Here is a 17,290-nt window from a genome sequence, read left to right on the forward strand (position 1 = left end):
CGAAATGCTGATTGGCCAGTGTGAAATGCAGCACGCCCGCAGCCCAGATCATCGAAAGGGGGGGGGGGGGGCGGGAGGGTGATAACACATGTGCCGCTGGCTTACGCATATTAACTATGATTCTCTAAATAACTTTCTGTGCAGAGTAGATGGAGGGGGCGGGGCCTTCCATGTGCTCCGGGCCCCCCTGTGCCACGGGCCCCATAGAAACGGCGTGGTCTGCCTATATTGGCGGTACTCCACTGGATCCCCCATAACAGTGTCACCAACAGATCCCCCATAACAGTGTCACCCACAGATCCCCCATAGCAGTGTCATCCACAGATCCCCCATAGTAGTGTCATCCACAGACCACCATTAGTTCAAAACCCACCAAAAGCACACCTTTTGGTTCAAATTTTTTTTTTGCTTATTTTCCTCCTCAAAAACCTAGGTGTGTCTTATGGGCAGTGCATCTTATAGGGCGAAAAATATGGTATATTTATAAATGAATTATATGAATATATGCTTGAATTACAGATGAGAAAACATATTGATATTCCCTTTGTGTCAGCAAATTTTTCAAAAGGTTCAGTTCAGAACCGATTAGTCACAAGTCAAAGTTGTTTCAGTTGCCCTGAAAATTGGTATATAACACCCTCTAATCTCCTAGAAAGAAAAAAATTTAAAAAAATTATTTCGTTTTTTAAGAATGTTTGCTCTTTCTCTCCTCCACTCTCCCCTCTTAAGCTCTGGAATGCCCTGACAGAAATGTCAAATATCACAGTGACACTGACATATATATATACTGTAGTTATGGGTAAATGCATATTTGACTGCGCCATCCCATGTGTTATGTTTTTCCTGTAAGAAACATTCCAAAAATAATGTCTTATCAGTGTTTAAAACATACAGGCTCTCCTGCAGGTATTTAAGTGGCTCAGCCCTTTACCCAGATGCCTCAGAGTCAAGGTCCTAATCTTGTGCTAAAGAGCTTGCTTACCAACTCGTGTTCCTGACTTCATACTTTGTTCCTGGACTTTGTTTCTCATCTTATCCCTCCCTGCTTGCGACCTGGATTGTCTGACCTTGTTCCTGTGCCACCTGCCCTGACCCATTGCTTGTTGACTACGTCTCTGCCTCTTCCTCCGGTTCCTATCTTTTTGCTCCTGGTAACAACCCTGCCTGTCTGACCACGTTTCTACTGTCGATACCTTCGCAGGTACCTCCTGGTCTGCCCGGACCAGCTGCCACTGACTGGTTTATGCTCTGGAGTAGCCCCTGGCAATTACTGACGGCCAAGCCTATCCTCACCATCTGAGGCTCTAGTGAAATCCGGGTAGTTGCTTAGTTACTCCTCTCCAGAGTATTGCTAGATAGTGGCAGAATGGGTTCACATCCGCTGATCCGTGACAATCAGCAAGGGCAGATCTATACATTGACCCCAGTCAGAGGAGTGTGAAAATCCTCACTGATCCATAACTTGTTCATTTTGACAAAAGTGATGTTTTGTACACTGGCGGAGGACAACTTGGTCTGTTTGGGTGTCACAAAGTCTCCTGTTGTGCTGAATCCTCTTTGAGATAACACTGGAGGCTGGGCTAGAGAGAACAGAGAGAGCTCACTGGTACAGTTTGGTCCACTGTTCTAATCTAACTGCCCAAAAGTCCATGGGGTCAGGAAACAGTATCCTCTGGAGAAAGACCAGAGTCCAGGTAGGATTGGATCTGGATGCTGAGGTGGTACATCTCCATTTGCTGATTTGCATCAGCCTGGCATAGAACATGAAAGAATTGCTCCATCATGTTGATGGTACTGATTTGGCTGCTGCTGCTGTGGCTTCTGCTGCTTGTGGTAGCAGAGATGGGGGAGATGGGTATCTCTGCAGGGGGTGGAAAGGGGCCCCCGGTCAGAACCACCGAAAGCTGTGGCAAGCTGCATACAGTGTTTATTGGTAATAACTTAATTTGGCCTCCCTTTCACCGAGAGGAAAATATTCTCCCATTTTGCTTTGATAGCGAGGGTCTAAAATCATGGCGATCCAGTAATCATCAGACTCCTTCTTGTGAATGATACGCCTGTCAGTATGTAAGCAAGCATGCATACATACAGCTTACCATTCTGGGCAGTGTTAGTCCAAGGACCCAATTCTTTCCGGCTCCACTCCCCCCATTGAGATGATTGGTCATTGTGACAGGTGTCATCATCCTCCTGCTCCTCTACCAATGACACCCTCTTCCTCCTCCAGTGACAGCTCCTTATACTCCAACTCCATAGGACTTGATCCATAGGACTTGCTCCTCAACAGTTACAGGTCAGGCAGCAAGATGCGTTAGCTTTTCAATTTCCACCATCCCTTGTTGCGTCTGCATGAGAATCTTTTCTAAGATAAATATCAGAGAGATGACAAAGTTTATGCTGGAGTTGTCCCTACTGGCAAATTTTGTGGTCTCTTCAAAGGGCTTCAGTACACAACAGTCCCAGTGACTTTTTGATCATAGTTTATAAAAACAAATAATTGAATAAGAGAGGCAATGAAAAAATGGCAAATCAGCCATTTTGGTACTTTTTTCTGTTACGCTTTTTTTTGCTATTAGAAAAATATTTTTATATTTTAATAGTATGGGCATTTTCAGAGGTGGCAAAGCCCATGTTTATATTTTTTATTATTTATGCATTTATTTTTTTATTCTAAGGGGTGTGATTTGAATAAATAAAAAAATTAAAAAAAAAAAATATATATATATATATATATATATATACCATATATATATATATATATATATATATATACAGTACAGACCAAAAGTTTGGACACACCTTCTCATTCAAAGAGTTTTCTTTATTTTCATGACTATGAAAATTGTAGATTCACACTGAAGGCATCAAAACTATGAATTAACACATGTGGAATTATATACATAACAAACAAGTGTGAAACAACTGAAAATATGTCATATTCTAGGTTCTTCAAAGTAGCCACCTTTTGCTTTGATTACTGCTTTGCACACTCTTGGCATTCTCTTGATGAGCTTCAAGAGGTGTGTTAATTCATAGTTTTGATGCCTTCATAGTCATGAAAATAAAGAAAACTTTTTGAATGAGAAGGTGTGTCCAATCTTTTGGTCTGTACTGTATATATATATATATATATATATATAACAATGCCAACAATAGAATAAACTCAAATCTACGGAAAAAACGAAAGATGAGCTCAATACATATAAATTCTAATGTGAAGACCACAATGACAACTTATCTGAGTGGTTCAAAGAAGGTAGCACAGCAGCATATCCAGTGTGACTTTTTTTGGGGACCAGAGTGCACACACAAATACGACGTTTCGGCTACGCAGTAGCCTTTCTCAAGTATTACTTGAGAAAGGCTACTGCTTAGCCGAAACGTTGTATTTGTGTGTGCACTCTGGTCCCCAATAAAAGTCACACTGGATATGCTGCTGTGCTACCTTCTTTGAACCGTTTATGTCTATGGGACAGTGTTGGATTGGCTGTCCCTCCACGGCTGGTGCATTCCATACAGGCTAGAAGGTCCATTTTTGTGCTGCTCTACAACCACTTTTATTAAAACTTATCTGAGTGGTCAGCTGCAAAGAAAGAGGAGGAATCTATGCAAAGCAGGACTATTATAGGGATGTTATGTGGGAGGGCCTTGGTTACCATGGTTACTTGTTTTCTTGTTTTTCTTTGCTGCTATTGGTGGTCAGTAAAAGGAAGAGAAAGCAATATGAGCCTCTGTGTCATGTAATAAAATTCTGAATTTTTTTACACAATTATTTCACAAACCTAAGGTGTTTCACAAAATTACAAAATCACAGTTGCTTAAGAAGAGGTAATGTTTGTTTCGTTTCTCAAGTCCCACCCTAAAAATAATAAATTAAGAACCTCGATCCTCGAGATTGTCATCTCACATTACATTCTGCCTTCAAGAACTGAACCATGAGCTCCCTGATTGGAATTCTCAGCCTCCTCTCGGCTCTTGTAGCGACAAGTAAGTTTTCAGAAACATTATAAGACCTGAATCATCCTTTGTTTTATATTTGCTTTATTATTTATTTATTATTCTATTTTTATGGATTTGTTCATAATAGTCTTAAAAATAATATTAAATAGCAATACTAATAATAATAAGAAATAATAAAACTAACGATAATAATAACATAAACTAACATTTATTTTAATGTTAACCCCCCAATGCCTGGTTAGATTTTACTTCCGATCCTGTTCGTAGTGCTACATAAGCTATTAAACATTGTTCTCAGACCATTGCATCAGAAAAAATGCGCTGGGAAATAAATAATATATAATTAATGTCCTGACTGTGTTCCATTTCTTTAGGTTACGCTCTTTCGTGTACACAGTGTATGTCTAATGAAGCGACATGCTCCGGTACCAGCACGACCTGTCCTTCAGGAAATCAGTGTGGATCTACATACACAGAAACCACTATTGGTGAGTTGTCTGATTAAGTTCAATCTTTTCTAGTGGTTTAGAGGGGTTAGACTCTATTGTAACTCAAGCTTAATGTTTGTATAAAGTTTTGTAACTTTCCAATAAACTTTAAATATTTTAATTTCCCTGTTTGCTGTCCGTGAATGGGGACCTATGGTACATTCCTGTTTACATCCATGGGCTGAAAACCCATTGAAACCTAAGAAGTATCACAGTCCTACAAGTGTCTCCAGTCTAGACAACCCTCTGTGACTTAAACACTCTGGAGTCAAGATTAACCCCTTCAGAATTCTGCAATTTTTCACCTTAAGGACCAGGCCATTTTTTGCAAATCTGTGTCACTTTAAAACGCTTTTACTTATCCAAGCCATTCTGAGATTGTTTTCTCGTCACATATTGTACTTCATGACAGTGGCAAATTTGAGTCAAATATTTCATTTTATTTATAAAAAAACGATCAAATTTACCAAAAATGTTGAAAAGTTATCAATTAGCTTTTAAAACAGATAGTAATAACTCCTAAAATAGTTATTTCTTTACATTTCCCATATGTCCACTTCATGTTTGGGTCATTTGTAAATTATATTTTCTTTTTTTTTTTTTTTTTTGGGACGTTGGAAGGCTTAGAAGTTTATAAGCAAATTTCCAAAACCCACTTTTTAAGGACCAGTTCAGATCTGAAGTCACTTTGTGAGACTTACATATTAGATTACACTATATATTACACTTTTTGTGAGGCAAGGTAACAAAAAATAGCTGTTTTGGCACCGTCTTTATTTTTTGTTATTTACAATGTTCATCTGACAGGTTAGATCATGCGGTATTTTTGTAGAGCAGGTTGTTACAGACGCGAAAATACCAAATATGACAACTTTTTTGGGTTGTTTGTTTCAGTTTTACATAATAAAGCATTTTTGAAAAGAAATTTAATTTTTTAGTTTCTCCATATTCTCAAAGCCATATTTTATTTTTATTTTTTTGGGCTACTGTCTTATGTAGGGTCTCAGTTTTTTCGGTATGAGATGACGGTTTGATTGGTACTATTTTAGGGTGTATATGACTTTTTGATCGCTTGGTATTACACTTTTTGCGATTTAAGGTAACACAGTTTTTATTATTATTTTTACGGTGATCACCTGAGGGGTTAGTTCATGTGATATTTTTATACAGCAGGTTCTTAAGGATGTGGCGATACCTAATATGTATACTTTATTTATTTATTTAAGTTTTACACAATAACAGCATTTTTGAAACAAAAAAATCATGTTTTTTGTGTCTCCATATTCTGAGAGCCATAGTTTATTTTTTATTTTTTAGGCGATTGTCTTCTGTAGGGTCTCATTTTTTTGTGGGATAAGATGGTGGTTTGATTGGTATGATATTGGGGTGCATATGACTTTTTGATTGCTTGCTATTACACTTTTTGTGATGTAAGGTGACAAAAAGATTGTTTTTTTGACACAGTTTTTATTAAAAAAAAAATTACGGTATTCACCTGAGGGGTTAGGTCATGTGATATTTTTATAGAGCCAGGATTTTACGGATGTGGCGATACCTAATATGTATACCTTTTTTTTACATTTAACACAATAAAAACATTTTTGAAACAAAAAAAAATAATCATATTTTAGTGTCTCCATATTCTGAGAGCCATAGTTTTTTTTATTTCTTGGGCGATTGTCTTAGGTAGGGGCTCATTTTTTGTGGGATAAGGTGACGGTTAGATTGGTAGTATTTTCGGGGGCATACGCCTTTTTGATCGCTTGGTGTTGCACTTTTAAAGATGTAAGGTGACAAAAAAAGTTTTTTGTTTTATTTTAGAGCAGTTTTTATTTTATATTTTGACGGTGTTCACTAGAGGGGTTAGGTCATGTGATATTTTTATAGAGCTGGTCGATACGGACGCGGTGATACCTAATATGTCTACTTTTCTTTTTTTCCCTATTCTGTGAAATTTTTCTTTTCTTTATTTTTGGAAAGACGTTTTTTTTTTTTTTTTACTTAAATCTTTAAATTTTTTTAAACATTTTTTAACTTTATTTTTTGTCCCACCCTGGGACTTCAACTTTTGGGGGTCTGATCCCCTTTACAATGCATTACAATACTTCTGTATTGTAGTGCATTGGCTATAAGTGAATTACACAGTGTAATACACTTACAGCTTCCTGCCTGTAAGATCCAGGGGGCTGGATCTCAGAGGCTGTCACAGAAGGCAGTCACGATGCCTAAGGAAGGCATCGGGCTTGCCTTCCCTGCAATCGGGTGGGCAGCTCAGGGACCCGATGGCCACCCCGCACCCGGCAGGATACTGCACATGTCGCGGTCAGTGCTGACTGTGGCAGTGCAAGAGTTAATGCCGGTATCTGTGTTTTCCCCGATGCCGGTGTATACAGCAGGGACCCGTACCCATGCACCAGTACATGTACGTCAATGGTCCTTAAGTGACAGGCAGATATGATGTACATGGGTCCTCAAGGGGTTAATACATTTTACCTGCAGTGATACATTGTAATAAAATCTACAAATAAACAAAGAAAATCAGGACAGACTCAGGCCTCATGCATACGGCTGTTGTGTGGCCGTTCCGTGCATTGGGGACTGCAATTTGCGGGCCGCTATGCACAGGCAACATCCATGCGGCGGCCGGGACGGATCGAGACCCATTCAACTTGAATAGGTTCGTGATCCGTCCGCACCGTAAAAAAATAGAACACTTCGTAGTGCTTCAGTGGGGTTCCGTGCCTCCGTTCCGCAACGCAGTTCCGAATTGTGGATCCATTCAAGTAAATGGGTCCACATCAATGATGCGGGGAGCACATGGCCGGTGCCCGCATATTGCGGACCTGATGTTTGCTTCACAGAGGATTGTCTACACTGATGCATCTTACCAATTCCATCACCTAAGTCAGCAGAACTAGATGTGTACGGACTTTCAGTCTCTTGATGATAAAAAAAGATCACTGTCGACAAGTGTGCGAGAATCCATTTTTTCTAATATTAACCCCTTAGTTTGTTGTATTTTGTATATTTACATACTATATATTCAACAGAGTAAATATTAAAAAGAAAAAGTTTGCAGAGAATCACAAATATTGATTTCCTTATAATCTGTTCACATCTTTTTTGGCTTCACATCATGCAGCGCTGGAACAGGTTAAGCCAGTGGCAAGAATCCAATGAGGGTGAGGGGGCAATGTATAGACTGCAGAATCCTCTGCCTCTCAAGTCTCTTGCTACCACCAACAGTCTTACAACTGTAACCGGCAGCGGGTGTGGACCCAATGTGCCAACTAACCAGTTTGACTTTGGGCTAAACCTAAGGGTGTTATCTTGGTGACTCCCCTTAACCCTTATACAAGGATATGAACTTCGGCGCAGGAAACAACCAGGCTGCTACCTCCGGGATTACTGCTGGTGTAGTTGGCTGCTGACCCATGGGGGTCAGAGACACCGATGCAAAGCACCAAGGACACAGGCAAAAAACATAGTGTGAATACAGTCCAAAATCATTATATATATATTACTCTGATTCTGCAGTTTACAGAAAAGCCCCTAATGTGGCTGTAAACTGATCTATGGGCACAGGGCAGTGGTCAGAAGAAAAGGAGCACCATATGGATTTTGGAGGCAGATTTCGCTAGGATGGTTTTTAGGCACCATTTTGTCTCTAAAGACATCCTGACGTACCCCTACAGTGGAAACCCTGTTTTGGAAACTACACCCCTTAAAGAATATATTAAGGCTGTTTTGGCATTTTTTTTTATTTTTTTTTACAGCATTCACCTGAGGGGGCCTACAATATGATATTTTTATAGAGCAGGTTGTTACGGATGTGGCGATACCTAGTATGTCTATCCTTTTTATTTTTGTTAAGTTTTACACAGTGAAATCCTTTTTGAAAAGAATAAAATCTTGTTTTTGTGTTGCCATTTTCTGAAAGCCCTATTGTTTTTATTTTTTGGGTGATTGTCTTAGGTAGGAGTTTTATTTTTTTGCGGGATGAGATGATGGTTTGATTGGTACCATTTTGGGGTACATAAGACTTTTTGATCTCTTGGTATTACACTTTTTGTGATGTAATTATATTTTTTTTATGGCGTTCACCTGAGGAATTAGGTTATGTGATATTTTTATAGAGCAGGTCATTACAGATGTGGCAATACCTAATATATATACTTTTTTCTTTTTTTTTTACATTTAACACAATAAAAGCACTTTTGAAACAAAAAAAAAAAAATGTTTTAGGGCTCTTTCACATGAGCGGATGCCGTGCAGGTAATCCACTGCGTGAAAGAGCCAAGCCGCGCTCCGGTTTGCAGAGACACAGAGTATTAACATTATTTATAATGCTCTATGCCTCTCTGTTCTTTTTACTACAAAATCACAGTGAGATAAAGTTGTCACTATGACTTTGTAGTAAAAAGGTTACAGAGAGGCAAAGAGCATTATCAATCAAGTTAATGTCCGTGTCTTTGCTGTCCGAAATGGGGCTTGGCCCTCTTTCACGCAGCGGATTGCCCGCATGGCATCCGCTCGTGTGAAACAACCCTTAGGCCTCTTTAACATGGGCGTTGCGGGAAAATGAGTGATCTTTCCGCGCGAGTGCAAAGCGTTTTAATGCGTTTTGCATGCGTGTGTGAAAAATCTGCATGTTTGGTACCCAGACCCGAATGCTTAATAGAGAATGTTAAGTAAATTATGGATGGAGGGGTTAAGAAATAAAAAAATAATAATTAAGCTCACCTCATCCACTTGTTCGTGCAGTCCTTCTCGTCTTCTTTCTTCTTCTTTGAGGACCTGGGAGGAAAAGGACCTTTGGTGACGTCACTGTGCTCATCACATGGTCCATCACCTAGCAACCATGAGTGAAAATCGCACAACATTCGCACTTGCTTGCGGATGCTTGTGATTTTCACGCAAGCCCCATTCACTTCTAGGGGGCTTGCGTTGTGTGAAAAACGCACAATATAGAGCATGCTGCGATTTTCACGCAACGCACAAGTGATGCGTGAAAATCACCGCTCATGTGCACAGCCCCATTGGAGTGAATGGGTCCGGATTCAGTGCGGGTGCAATGCATTCACCTCACGCATTGCACCCGCATGGAATTCTTGCCCATGTGAAAGGGGCCTTAGTGTCTTCATAGTCTGAGAGCCATAGTTTTTTTTTATTTTTTGGGCGATTCTCTTAGGTAGGATATCATTTTTGTGGGATGAAATGACGGTTTGATTGGCACTGACTTTTTGATCGCTTGATATTACACTTTTTGTGATGTAAGGTGACCAAAAATGGTGTGTTTTTTTTTTTTTTACGGTGTTCACCTGAGGGGTTAGATCATGTGGTATTTCTTTAGAGCAGGTTGTTACGGACGCGGCGATACCTAATATCTCAACTTTTTTATTTTATTTTTTATATTTAACAATTTGAAAGCCATACTTCTGTATTGTAATGCATTGGCTGGAAGTGTATTACCAGTGTAATAAACTTACAGCATCAGGCTTGCCTTCCCTGCCCGATGACCATCCTGCACCAGGCAGGATCCCGCACATGCCGCGGTCAGCACTGACGAGGGTTAATGCGCCGGCATCGGTGTTTTCACAGATGCTAGCGCATACAGCAGGGGTCCAGCTATCAGTGACTGCCAGACCCTTGCAGCTGATCGGGCGGGCGCAGCTCCTATGCCCGCTCAGAGCGCCGTAGCTGAACGACGCTGGGATTTCAGACCCAGTTTCCAGCGCTGCACATATACGGCGCTGGTATCCTATGGGTTAAAGCTCAGGTGAGGAGGTGGATCCACAGCTAAATAGGAAGGTTGATCAGCTCCTCAATCAACAGCTGGGCAGAGAGGCCAAGGAAAGGATTAACTCTTGCAATGCTGAAGAGCTCACTGAGCACTAGTCCCAGTTCACACAGGGGAAAGTAGGGCAACGTCTGCGCCTGCTCGAGACAGCAAGACAGCAGTAGGCACAGACCACAGGCGTGACAGCAACTCTGTATGTGTAAGGGTTAAATGAGCTCTTGTTCTTAAATAAATTATGAAGGAATGTGACCTGTTGTAAGAATACCCACCAATTAAATACCCCGGAAGAAGCCAGGTTGCTGGGACAAGGAGACTGAGGGACCAATGCACCAATACTGGGTATTTCTTTGAGCCTGTTTTTATTTTAACACTGCCTATGTATATTCTCATTGGATCCAACCATCCAGAGTTCTCTTTTCTTGTCTTTTTCTGGCTTTGTTGTGACGCTCTTTACTAACTTATGTGAGAGCCGATGTGTGTCGCTCCCCCGATCCTCCTCGGGTCTTTCTTCACTATAACATACCTGTTTACTGCTGTTTTTAGGACAATGTGATTGTGTTTATTTAATAAAGAGAATTTTTGTACTTATAATTGGAGCCGTAGTTCTATTGTTTGGGTATCGACTGTTGTAAGAATAGACATTTGTGCATAACAAGTGACCAGTGTTCACAATCTGCGCTCCTCCGTATGTTTGGATCAGAGAGAATATGGAAGGGCAGGAGACATTGATTATACTTACTATTTACCTGTGTGTGTAATATATATATTATACTTTCCTATTTCAATAAGAAAGAAAATGTTTTCTTTGTTTATTTTTAGCTGGAGCGAAGTCTATATCTTTGACCAGATCATGCGCACTTTCATCTCAATGTGGCATAAATGGCAGTGTGGGCCTACAACAAGGACATATCAGGATGAGCACTTCATGCTGCAACACTGACAACTGCGCTCCTGATCCTCCCACATGTAAGTCGTCTCTTTCTGCTTCCCTTTACCAATATTGCGTTAAAGTATAAAAAATAAACACTGAGGGGAATTTATTACGAAGGGCGTTACGTGTGCCAGTTTTAGAAAAAATTCTCTGAAGACAGGGTACTTTGACACTAGCGGTTTTCTTTTCCGGCACTGAGTTCCGTCCTAGGGTCTCAATACCGGGGAGAAAAATTATCAGTTTTATCCTAATGCATTCTTAATGGAGAGCAATCCGTTCAGGATGTCTTCAGTTCAGTCTTTTTTTTTCATGCTGCGGTTTTATCTCCGGCCAAAAAAACTGAACACTTGCCTGAATGCCGGATCCAGCATTTTTTTTCCATAGAAATGTATTAGTGCCGCATTGACTGATCCGGTATTCCTGCACGCGCAGCCTTTTAAAAATGGGAAGAAAATAAATACCGGAAAAACGGATCCGGTATTACAATGCATTTTTCAGACTGATCAGGATCCTGATAAGTCTGAAAAATGCCTAAACAGTCAGAAAAAATGACTTGCGTTTGCATACAGTTTGCCTGATCAGGCAACGGAACCGCCTGCCGGAATCAAACAACGCAGGTGTGAAAGTGCCCTAAGATGGGCCTCTTAACAAAACTGTTCCATCTTCTGGCAGTTTGTCCGCCAGAATAACAAATCTACTGTACGTGAGCTATTGACCGCGGTGGATTTGTATTGTAATTGTCGCCAAACTATCGTAAATCTGACGGCCATGGAAGGTCATGCTCCTTTCAAGTACGCTCCCACAAACATGTCCACAGGTTGGTTATTGTCCTGACCTCATTTATTTTTTATTTTTTTATTTTTCCTTATGTTTCTCCTGGTCCTAAATTGGCTTAGTGATGGTTAACCCTTTCAGTGGGTATGTTACTTCTTCCCCTCTGTAGCATTAGGTTTGCTATGTAGATCTGATATTATTATTTCTTGATATTATTAGGATTGGTACAGGCTTACCTACCTTTGTGTTAGGCCTCTTGCAGACGAACATATTCGTTCCGTTCCGTGCATGCGGTCCCCAATGCACAGGCAAAGTTCGTGTGGCGGCCGGGACGGATCCAGACCCATTCAACTTCAATGGATCTGCGATCCGTACGTTCTGCAAAAAGATAGAACAAGTTCTATCTTTTTGCGGAACGGAACACCAAGGAATCACTCCGCAGTGCTTTCGTTCCGTGGTTCCATTCCTTCCACACTGCATCTCCGGATTTGCGGACCCATTCAAGTGAATATGTCTGCATCCGTGATGCGGAGTGCACACGGCCGGTGCCACGGCTTATGCGGGCCGCAATACGGCCACGGGGGGCTCACTGTCATGTGCCTTATGTACTGTACATGTATTTCCATCTTTTGTAGGAGCTATGTGGGTACTTTGGGATCCATATTCAGTACGGCGTTTGTGGACAATGCTCCATTTCATGTTTTGTCCCCATTTTAGAAGATTTATGTTTACCTAATTATTTATATATGCTGCAATAAAGAATATAATACTTTATATATACAAGGTTCTTGCTTACTTTTCCAGCTCCGTACAGTGTTGGGGTCCATTCACACGTCCGCAAAATGGGTCCGCATCCGTTCCGCAATTTTGCGGAACGGGTGCAGACCCACTAATTTTTCATAGGGCCAAAATATGCTGTTCGCATCCGTGCTTCCGTTTCCGCAAAAAAATAGAACATGTCCTATTCTTGTCCACAATTGCAGGCAAGATTAGGCATTTTCTATTATAGTGCCGGCGATATGCGGTCAAAAAATTGCAGAATGCACATTGCCGGTGTCCGTGTTTTGCGGATCAGCAAAACACTTACGGACGTGTGAATGGACCCTTAGAATGCGCCGAATTTATTACTTTGCGAAGTCTCGTAAGACTTCATGTAATAACTTTGTGAATTAATAATAATATTTATTTATATAGCGCCACCATATTCCGCAGCACTTTACAAATTCATAGGGTTCATATACAAAACATGGATGATGTCCTTCTAAATGACATCATCACTATGATATGCCAAGTGACTGGCCACATGTCACATGTCAAGACAACACACCAGCAATACAACTGCGGCAAATACAAAGACTAGCACGGTACTGTAGAACCATTGGCACAGTAGAATTTGATCATTTTATTGCAGTCACCACTTGGGGGAACTGAGTGTAAAGAGATTTTACAGCTTCCATAGAATTTAATGATAACTGTAAAAAAAAAATATATATATATTATACACCAAGCTCCCTTCGTGGTGGCTGCAGGCTTTCAGTTTTATCAGGTACTGAAAGGAAGCAAGTAGACCTAGAGTTGTATCTGGGAGATTCACCAATATAATTGTCCCACTTGTCTGGTGTAGATTTGAGAAATACAGTGTTCAGGATGAGCACCATATTAATTAAGTCCCTGTTCAACTTTTGCTAAGATAGAAGTGAACAAAAGCTTGACTTTTAGGCAAGGAAGGGCCAAAACGGTTTTTGCTATGTAGCCCTATGATATTATTTATTTATTCATTCATTTTTAAGCATCATTTATTTATTCCAGGACAATGCAAATCTAAAAAAAATCAAAATCTAAAAAAAGGTATAACATACATACATATAAAACAAAACAAGCACAGTAAGCGTGAACTTACAGTATCAACAGACTGGTACAGAGGAGGAGAGAGCCCGTCCTGTCAGGACTTAAAATCTACAAGGAAATACGAAAAAAAAGACAGTATCTGAGGGTAGATGCTGCTCAGGTGGCTGTTTAGTGGCTGAAGGGTTATTGTAAATTGTAGGATTTTTTGAAAAGTTGGGATCTCAAGTTGCTTTTGAAGGTTTGAAAGGTAGGGGAGGGTCTGATCTGCTGGGGTAGTGGGTTCCAGAGTATGGGAGATATGTAAGAAATCTTGTAGATTGTGCAATGAACAGATAAGAGGAGAACAAAGAAAGAGGCCATCTGAGGATCGAAGATTATGTGTGGCGATATATCGGGAGACTAGGTCAGAGATGTAAGGATGGGGCAGATTGTGTTTGGCCTTATATGTTGTTGTTAGCGTTCTGAACTGAATTCACTGGGAATTTGGGAGCTAGTGAAGGGATTGGAAGAGGGGAGAGACAGAGGAGAAACAAGGGGAGAGATGGATTGGCAGCAGAATTGGAGATTGATTAGAAGGGTGCAAGACCATTAGCTGGGAGGCCACAGAGGAGGATGTTGCAGACGTCCAGGCAGGAGATGATGAGAGTATGCACTAACACACGGACCAGCTGCTGTAAAACTACAACTTCCAGTATGCAAACATGCTCGGCTGTTCTAACTCCCATAGAAGTGAATAGACCACTTTGGGAGTTGTAGTTTCAGAACACCTAGAGTGCGGGGGTTGCTGATCCCTGCAGTAGCATTTTGGTTGACTCAAGGTTAAGGAAGGATTTGGAGGTGGCAGGAGGTGGTAAGAGCTTGGACATGTGACTTGATACCTATGTACATATCTTAGTTGTAAAGATTTAGTACTAAATGACTAGAGCTGGGATGTTGGTCCAGAGGTTTATTCTTATTGCCATGTTTGAAGTCAGGAAAGATTTTGAAATTTTTCCTATGATAAGGAACATCTGTTTTGGTTCATGGTAGGTACAGTATTTGTCTTCCACGAGATCATTGCAGGATAATGGGTTGAACCGCATGCAGCGTTTACACAGAGTTCAGGAACTTGCTCTTAAACTCTTGCTTAATAATTTCTTAATGCATGTGAAGAATGACCACTTTCCCAGTGTCCTGATGGGAAATATGGAGGTTCATATGTGGTTCTTCTAGTAATACCTGTGGTTCATACATGGAAAAACATTGTCATGTAAATGTTAAGAAAACCAATGTTCTTTATATTTCTCTCTTTCACCTGTTTTCTTCTAGATCCAACAACAAGTTCTACCCCTAATGGACTGGTCTGCCGATCCTGCATCTCCGCTGTCTCTACCTCGTGTAACACCAATGATACAGTACAATGCACAGGGGATGAGAATATGTGTCTTCTTATGACAACTAAAGTGTCAGGTACAAAAAATGATTCTTTTTCGTCTGGCATCACACGTTTTCGGGATAAGGCCTCATGCACACAGCCGTTGTTTTGGTGGCTCGGATGCGGACCCATTCACTTCAATGGGGCCACAAAAGATGCGGACAGCACTTCATGCGCTGTCCGCATCCGTTTCTCCTTTCCGCGGCCCCGCAAAAAAATATAACCTGTCCTATTCTTGTCCACGCTTTGCGGACAAGAATAGGCAGGTATATTAAAGGCGTTTTTTGCAGATCCGCGGTTTGTAGACGGCAAAAAAAGAAACGGTCATGTGCATGAGGCCTAAAGCAAAGATAAGGACACATTTGTTTGAGCCTCTTTCATGCTACTTATTGGCATTGAGGGCTAACAGTAGTAGGGAATAAATAATTTTCCTGCCAAATTATCTAGGTCTTTGCTGTGGGTAAAAAAAAGCTTGAAGACTGATAAAAAAAATATCTTAAATAAACCTCATTTATGATTTTTTTTTTTATAGAAAAATGAGAAAACAAAATAAAAAAACAATGCTCAGGTTAAGAAATCTTCATATATGTGGCTAAGGCTGGCTTCACATTTTTTTTTTTTTAATGTTTTTGCCATCCATTTAAGGCTACTTTCACACTAGCGGCACGGACCTCCAGCAGGCTGTTCCGTCGGGTGAACAGCCTGTCGAATCCGTGCTGACGTTAGTGAACGTGTGCCCCTGGACTGCCGCTCCCCATTCACTATAATGGGGGCGGGGCGGAGTTCCGGCGGAGGCATGGCAGAGCACGGCGAGAGGCTATTAATGTCGGACATGTACTAGTTTTATTCCGGCAGCCTCTCGCCGTGCGCTGCCGTGCCTCCGTTGGAACTCCGCCCCCGCCCCCATTCTAGTCCATAGGGACGGAGCGGCAGTCCGGGGGCACACGTTCACTAGCTGCAGGACGGATCCTACAGGCTGTTCACCCGACGGAACAGCCTGCCGGAGGTCCGTGCCGCTAGTGTGAAAGTAGCCTTACATATACAAAAAAACGTATACGTTAAACGGATGATTCAGACTGATGCCATGCAGTGGCATCTGTTCACTATAGAGTTCCATTGTTTAAAAAAAATATATATAATATATTTTTTTTCTTCCAGTACGTTGCAGGATACAAGAACGTGGTGTGCTGCGTTTCTGTATGCTTTTTTTTTTCTAACGTATACGTCAAACACAGGCATAAAACATGAGGTGAACCCAGCTTTAATGTTCTGTTAAATGAAGTTGTGTCTTTTTCAGGATCGGTGTCAGCTTCAACAGCCATTCGAGGGTGCGCATCAAAGACCATCTGCGACATCGGCAGCCTGTCCGCAAGCGCTGGAGGAGTGACAAGCGATGTTAAGTTTATCTGCACCAGCGGTGGCCTTAGTGTCCATAACATCGTCCTGGCTCCGGCCATTGTGTGTCTTCTACTGCTGAAACTGTTCTTCTAACAGATGTTAAGGATCTTTGGATGAATGAAGCCAATGGAAACAAAAAATGTGTTCAGTATAGAATATTTGAAACCTTGACTAGAAAATATCAATGTGCACAAGTAATTTATAAATTGTTTTCTGCATCTACTGTGTTTCCTTTTGTTGTAAGTTTACTTTTGTTTTACAAACCGCATCCATTGATATTTCAATAATTTTTTTGAATAAACTAATAAGTTACAAACAAAGATTTTCTCAGCAATAATTAAGTAAATGTAATGAGCAATGTATCCACACAATACTAGGGAAGCTGTGTTTCTTCATATTCATTATTCATTATTTTTGTGCATGATATTTAACATGCATCTATTCTGTATATAGACAAGTTTCTACATAGGCTTATTGCCAGCACAGCAACCCAACAGCATTCTGCTGCAAATGATGAACAACTACATATTTTTTTTATAGCATTATAGCAAAAGGATTTTTATACCAGTGGCATTAAACATATAGGGGGCAGTTATCATTGTAGTTTCATCTGATGTTTATCTTAAATTGTGCCTTTTTTATGCTAAAAATATTTCACCTCATTTACCAAGCCACTT

General features: G+C 40.7%; 1 protein-coding gene across 1 annotated transcript; it reads left to right on the plus strand.

The window, feature by feature from the left end:
- The first annotated feature begins 3,888 nt into the window (after positions 1-3,888).
- LOC120992311 (phospholipase A2 inhibitor and Ly6/PLAUR domain-containing protein-like) lies at positions 3,889-16,831 on the plus strand. The gene is made up of 5 exons (XM_040421222.1): positions 3,889-3,987; positions 4,335-4,448; positions 11,068-11,214; positions 15,110-15,250; positions 16,513-16,831. Exons 1-5 carry the CDS (start codon positions 3,936-3,938, stop codon positions 16,704-16,706), a joined length of 648 nt encoding a protein of 215 aa, XP_040277156.1. The 5' UTR covers positions 3,889-3,935; the 3' UTR covers positions 16,707-16,831.
- The last annotated feature ends 459 nt before the right edge of the window (positions 16,832-17,290 follow it).

Source organism: Bufo bufo, chromosome 1, assembly GCF_905171765.1.
Source record: "Bufo bufo chromosome 1, aBufBuf1.1, whole genome shotgun sequence".
Lineage (NCBI taxonomy): Eukaryota > Metazoa > Chordata > Amphibia > Anura > Bufonidae > Bufo > Bufo bufo.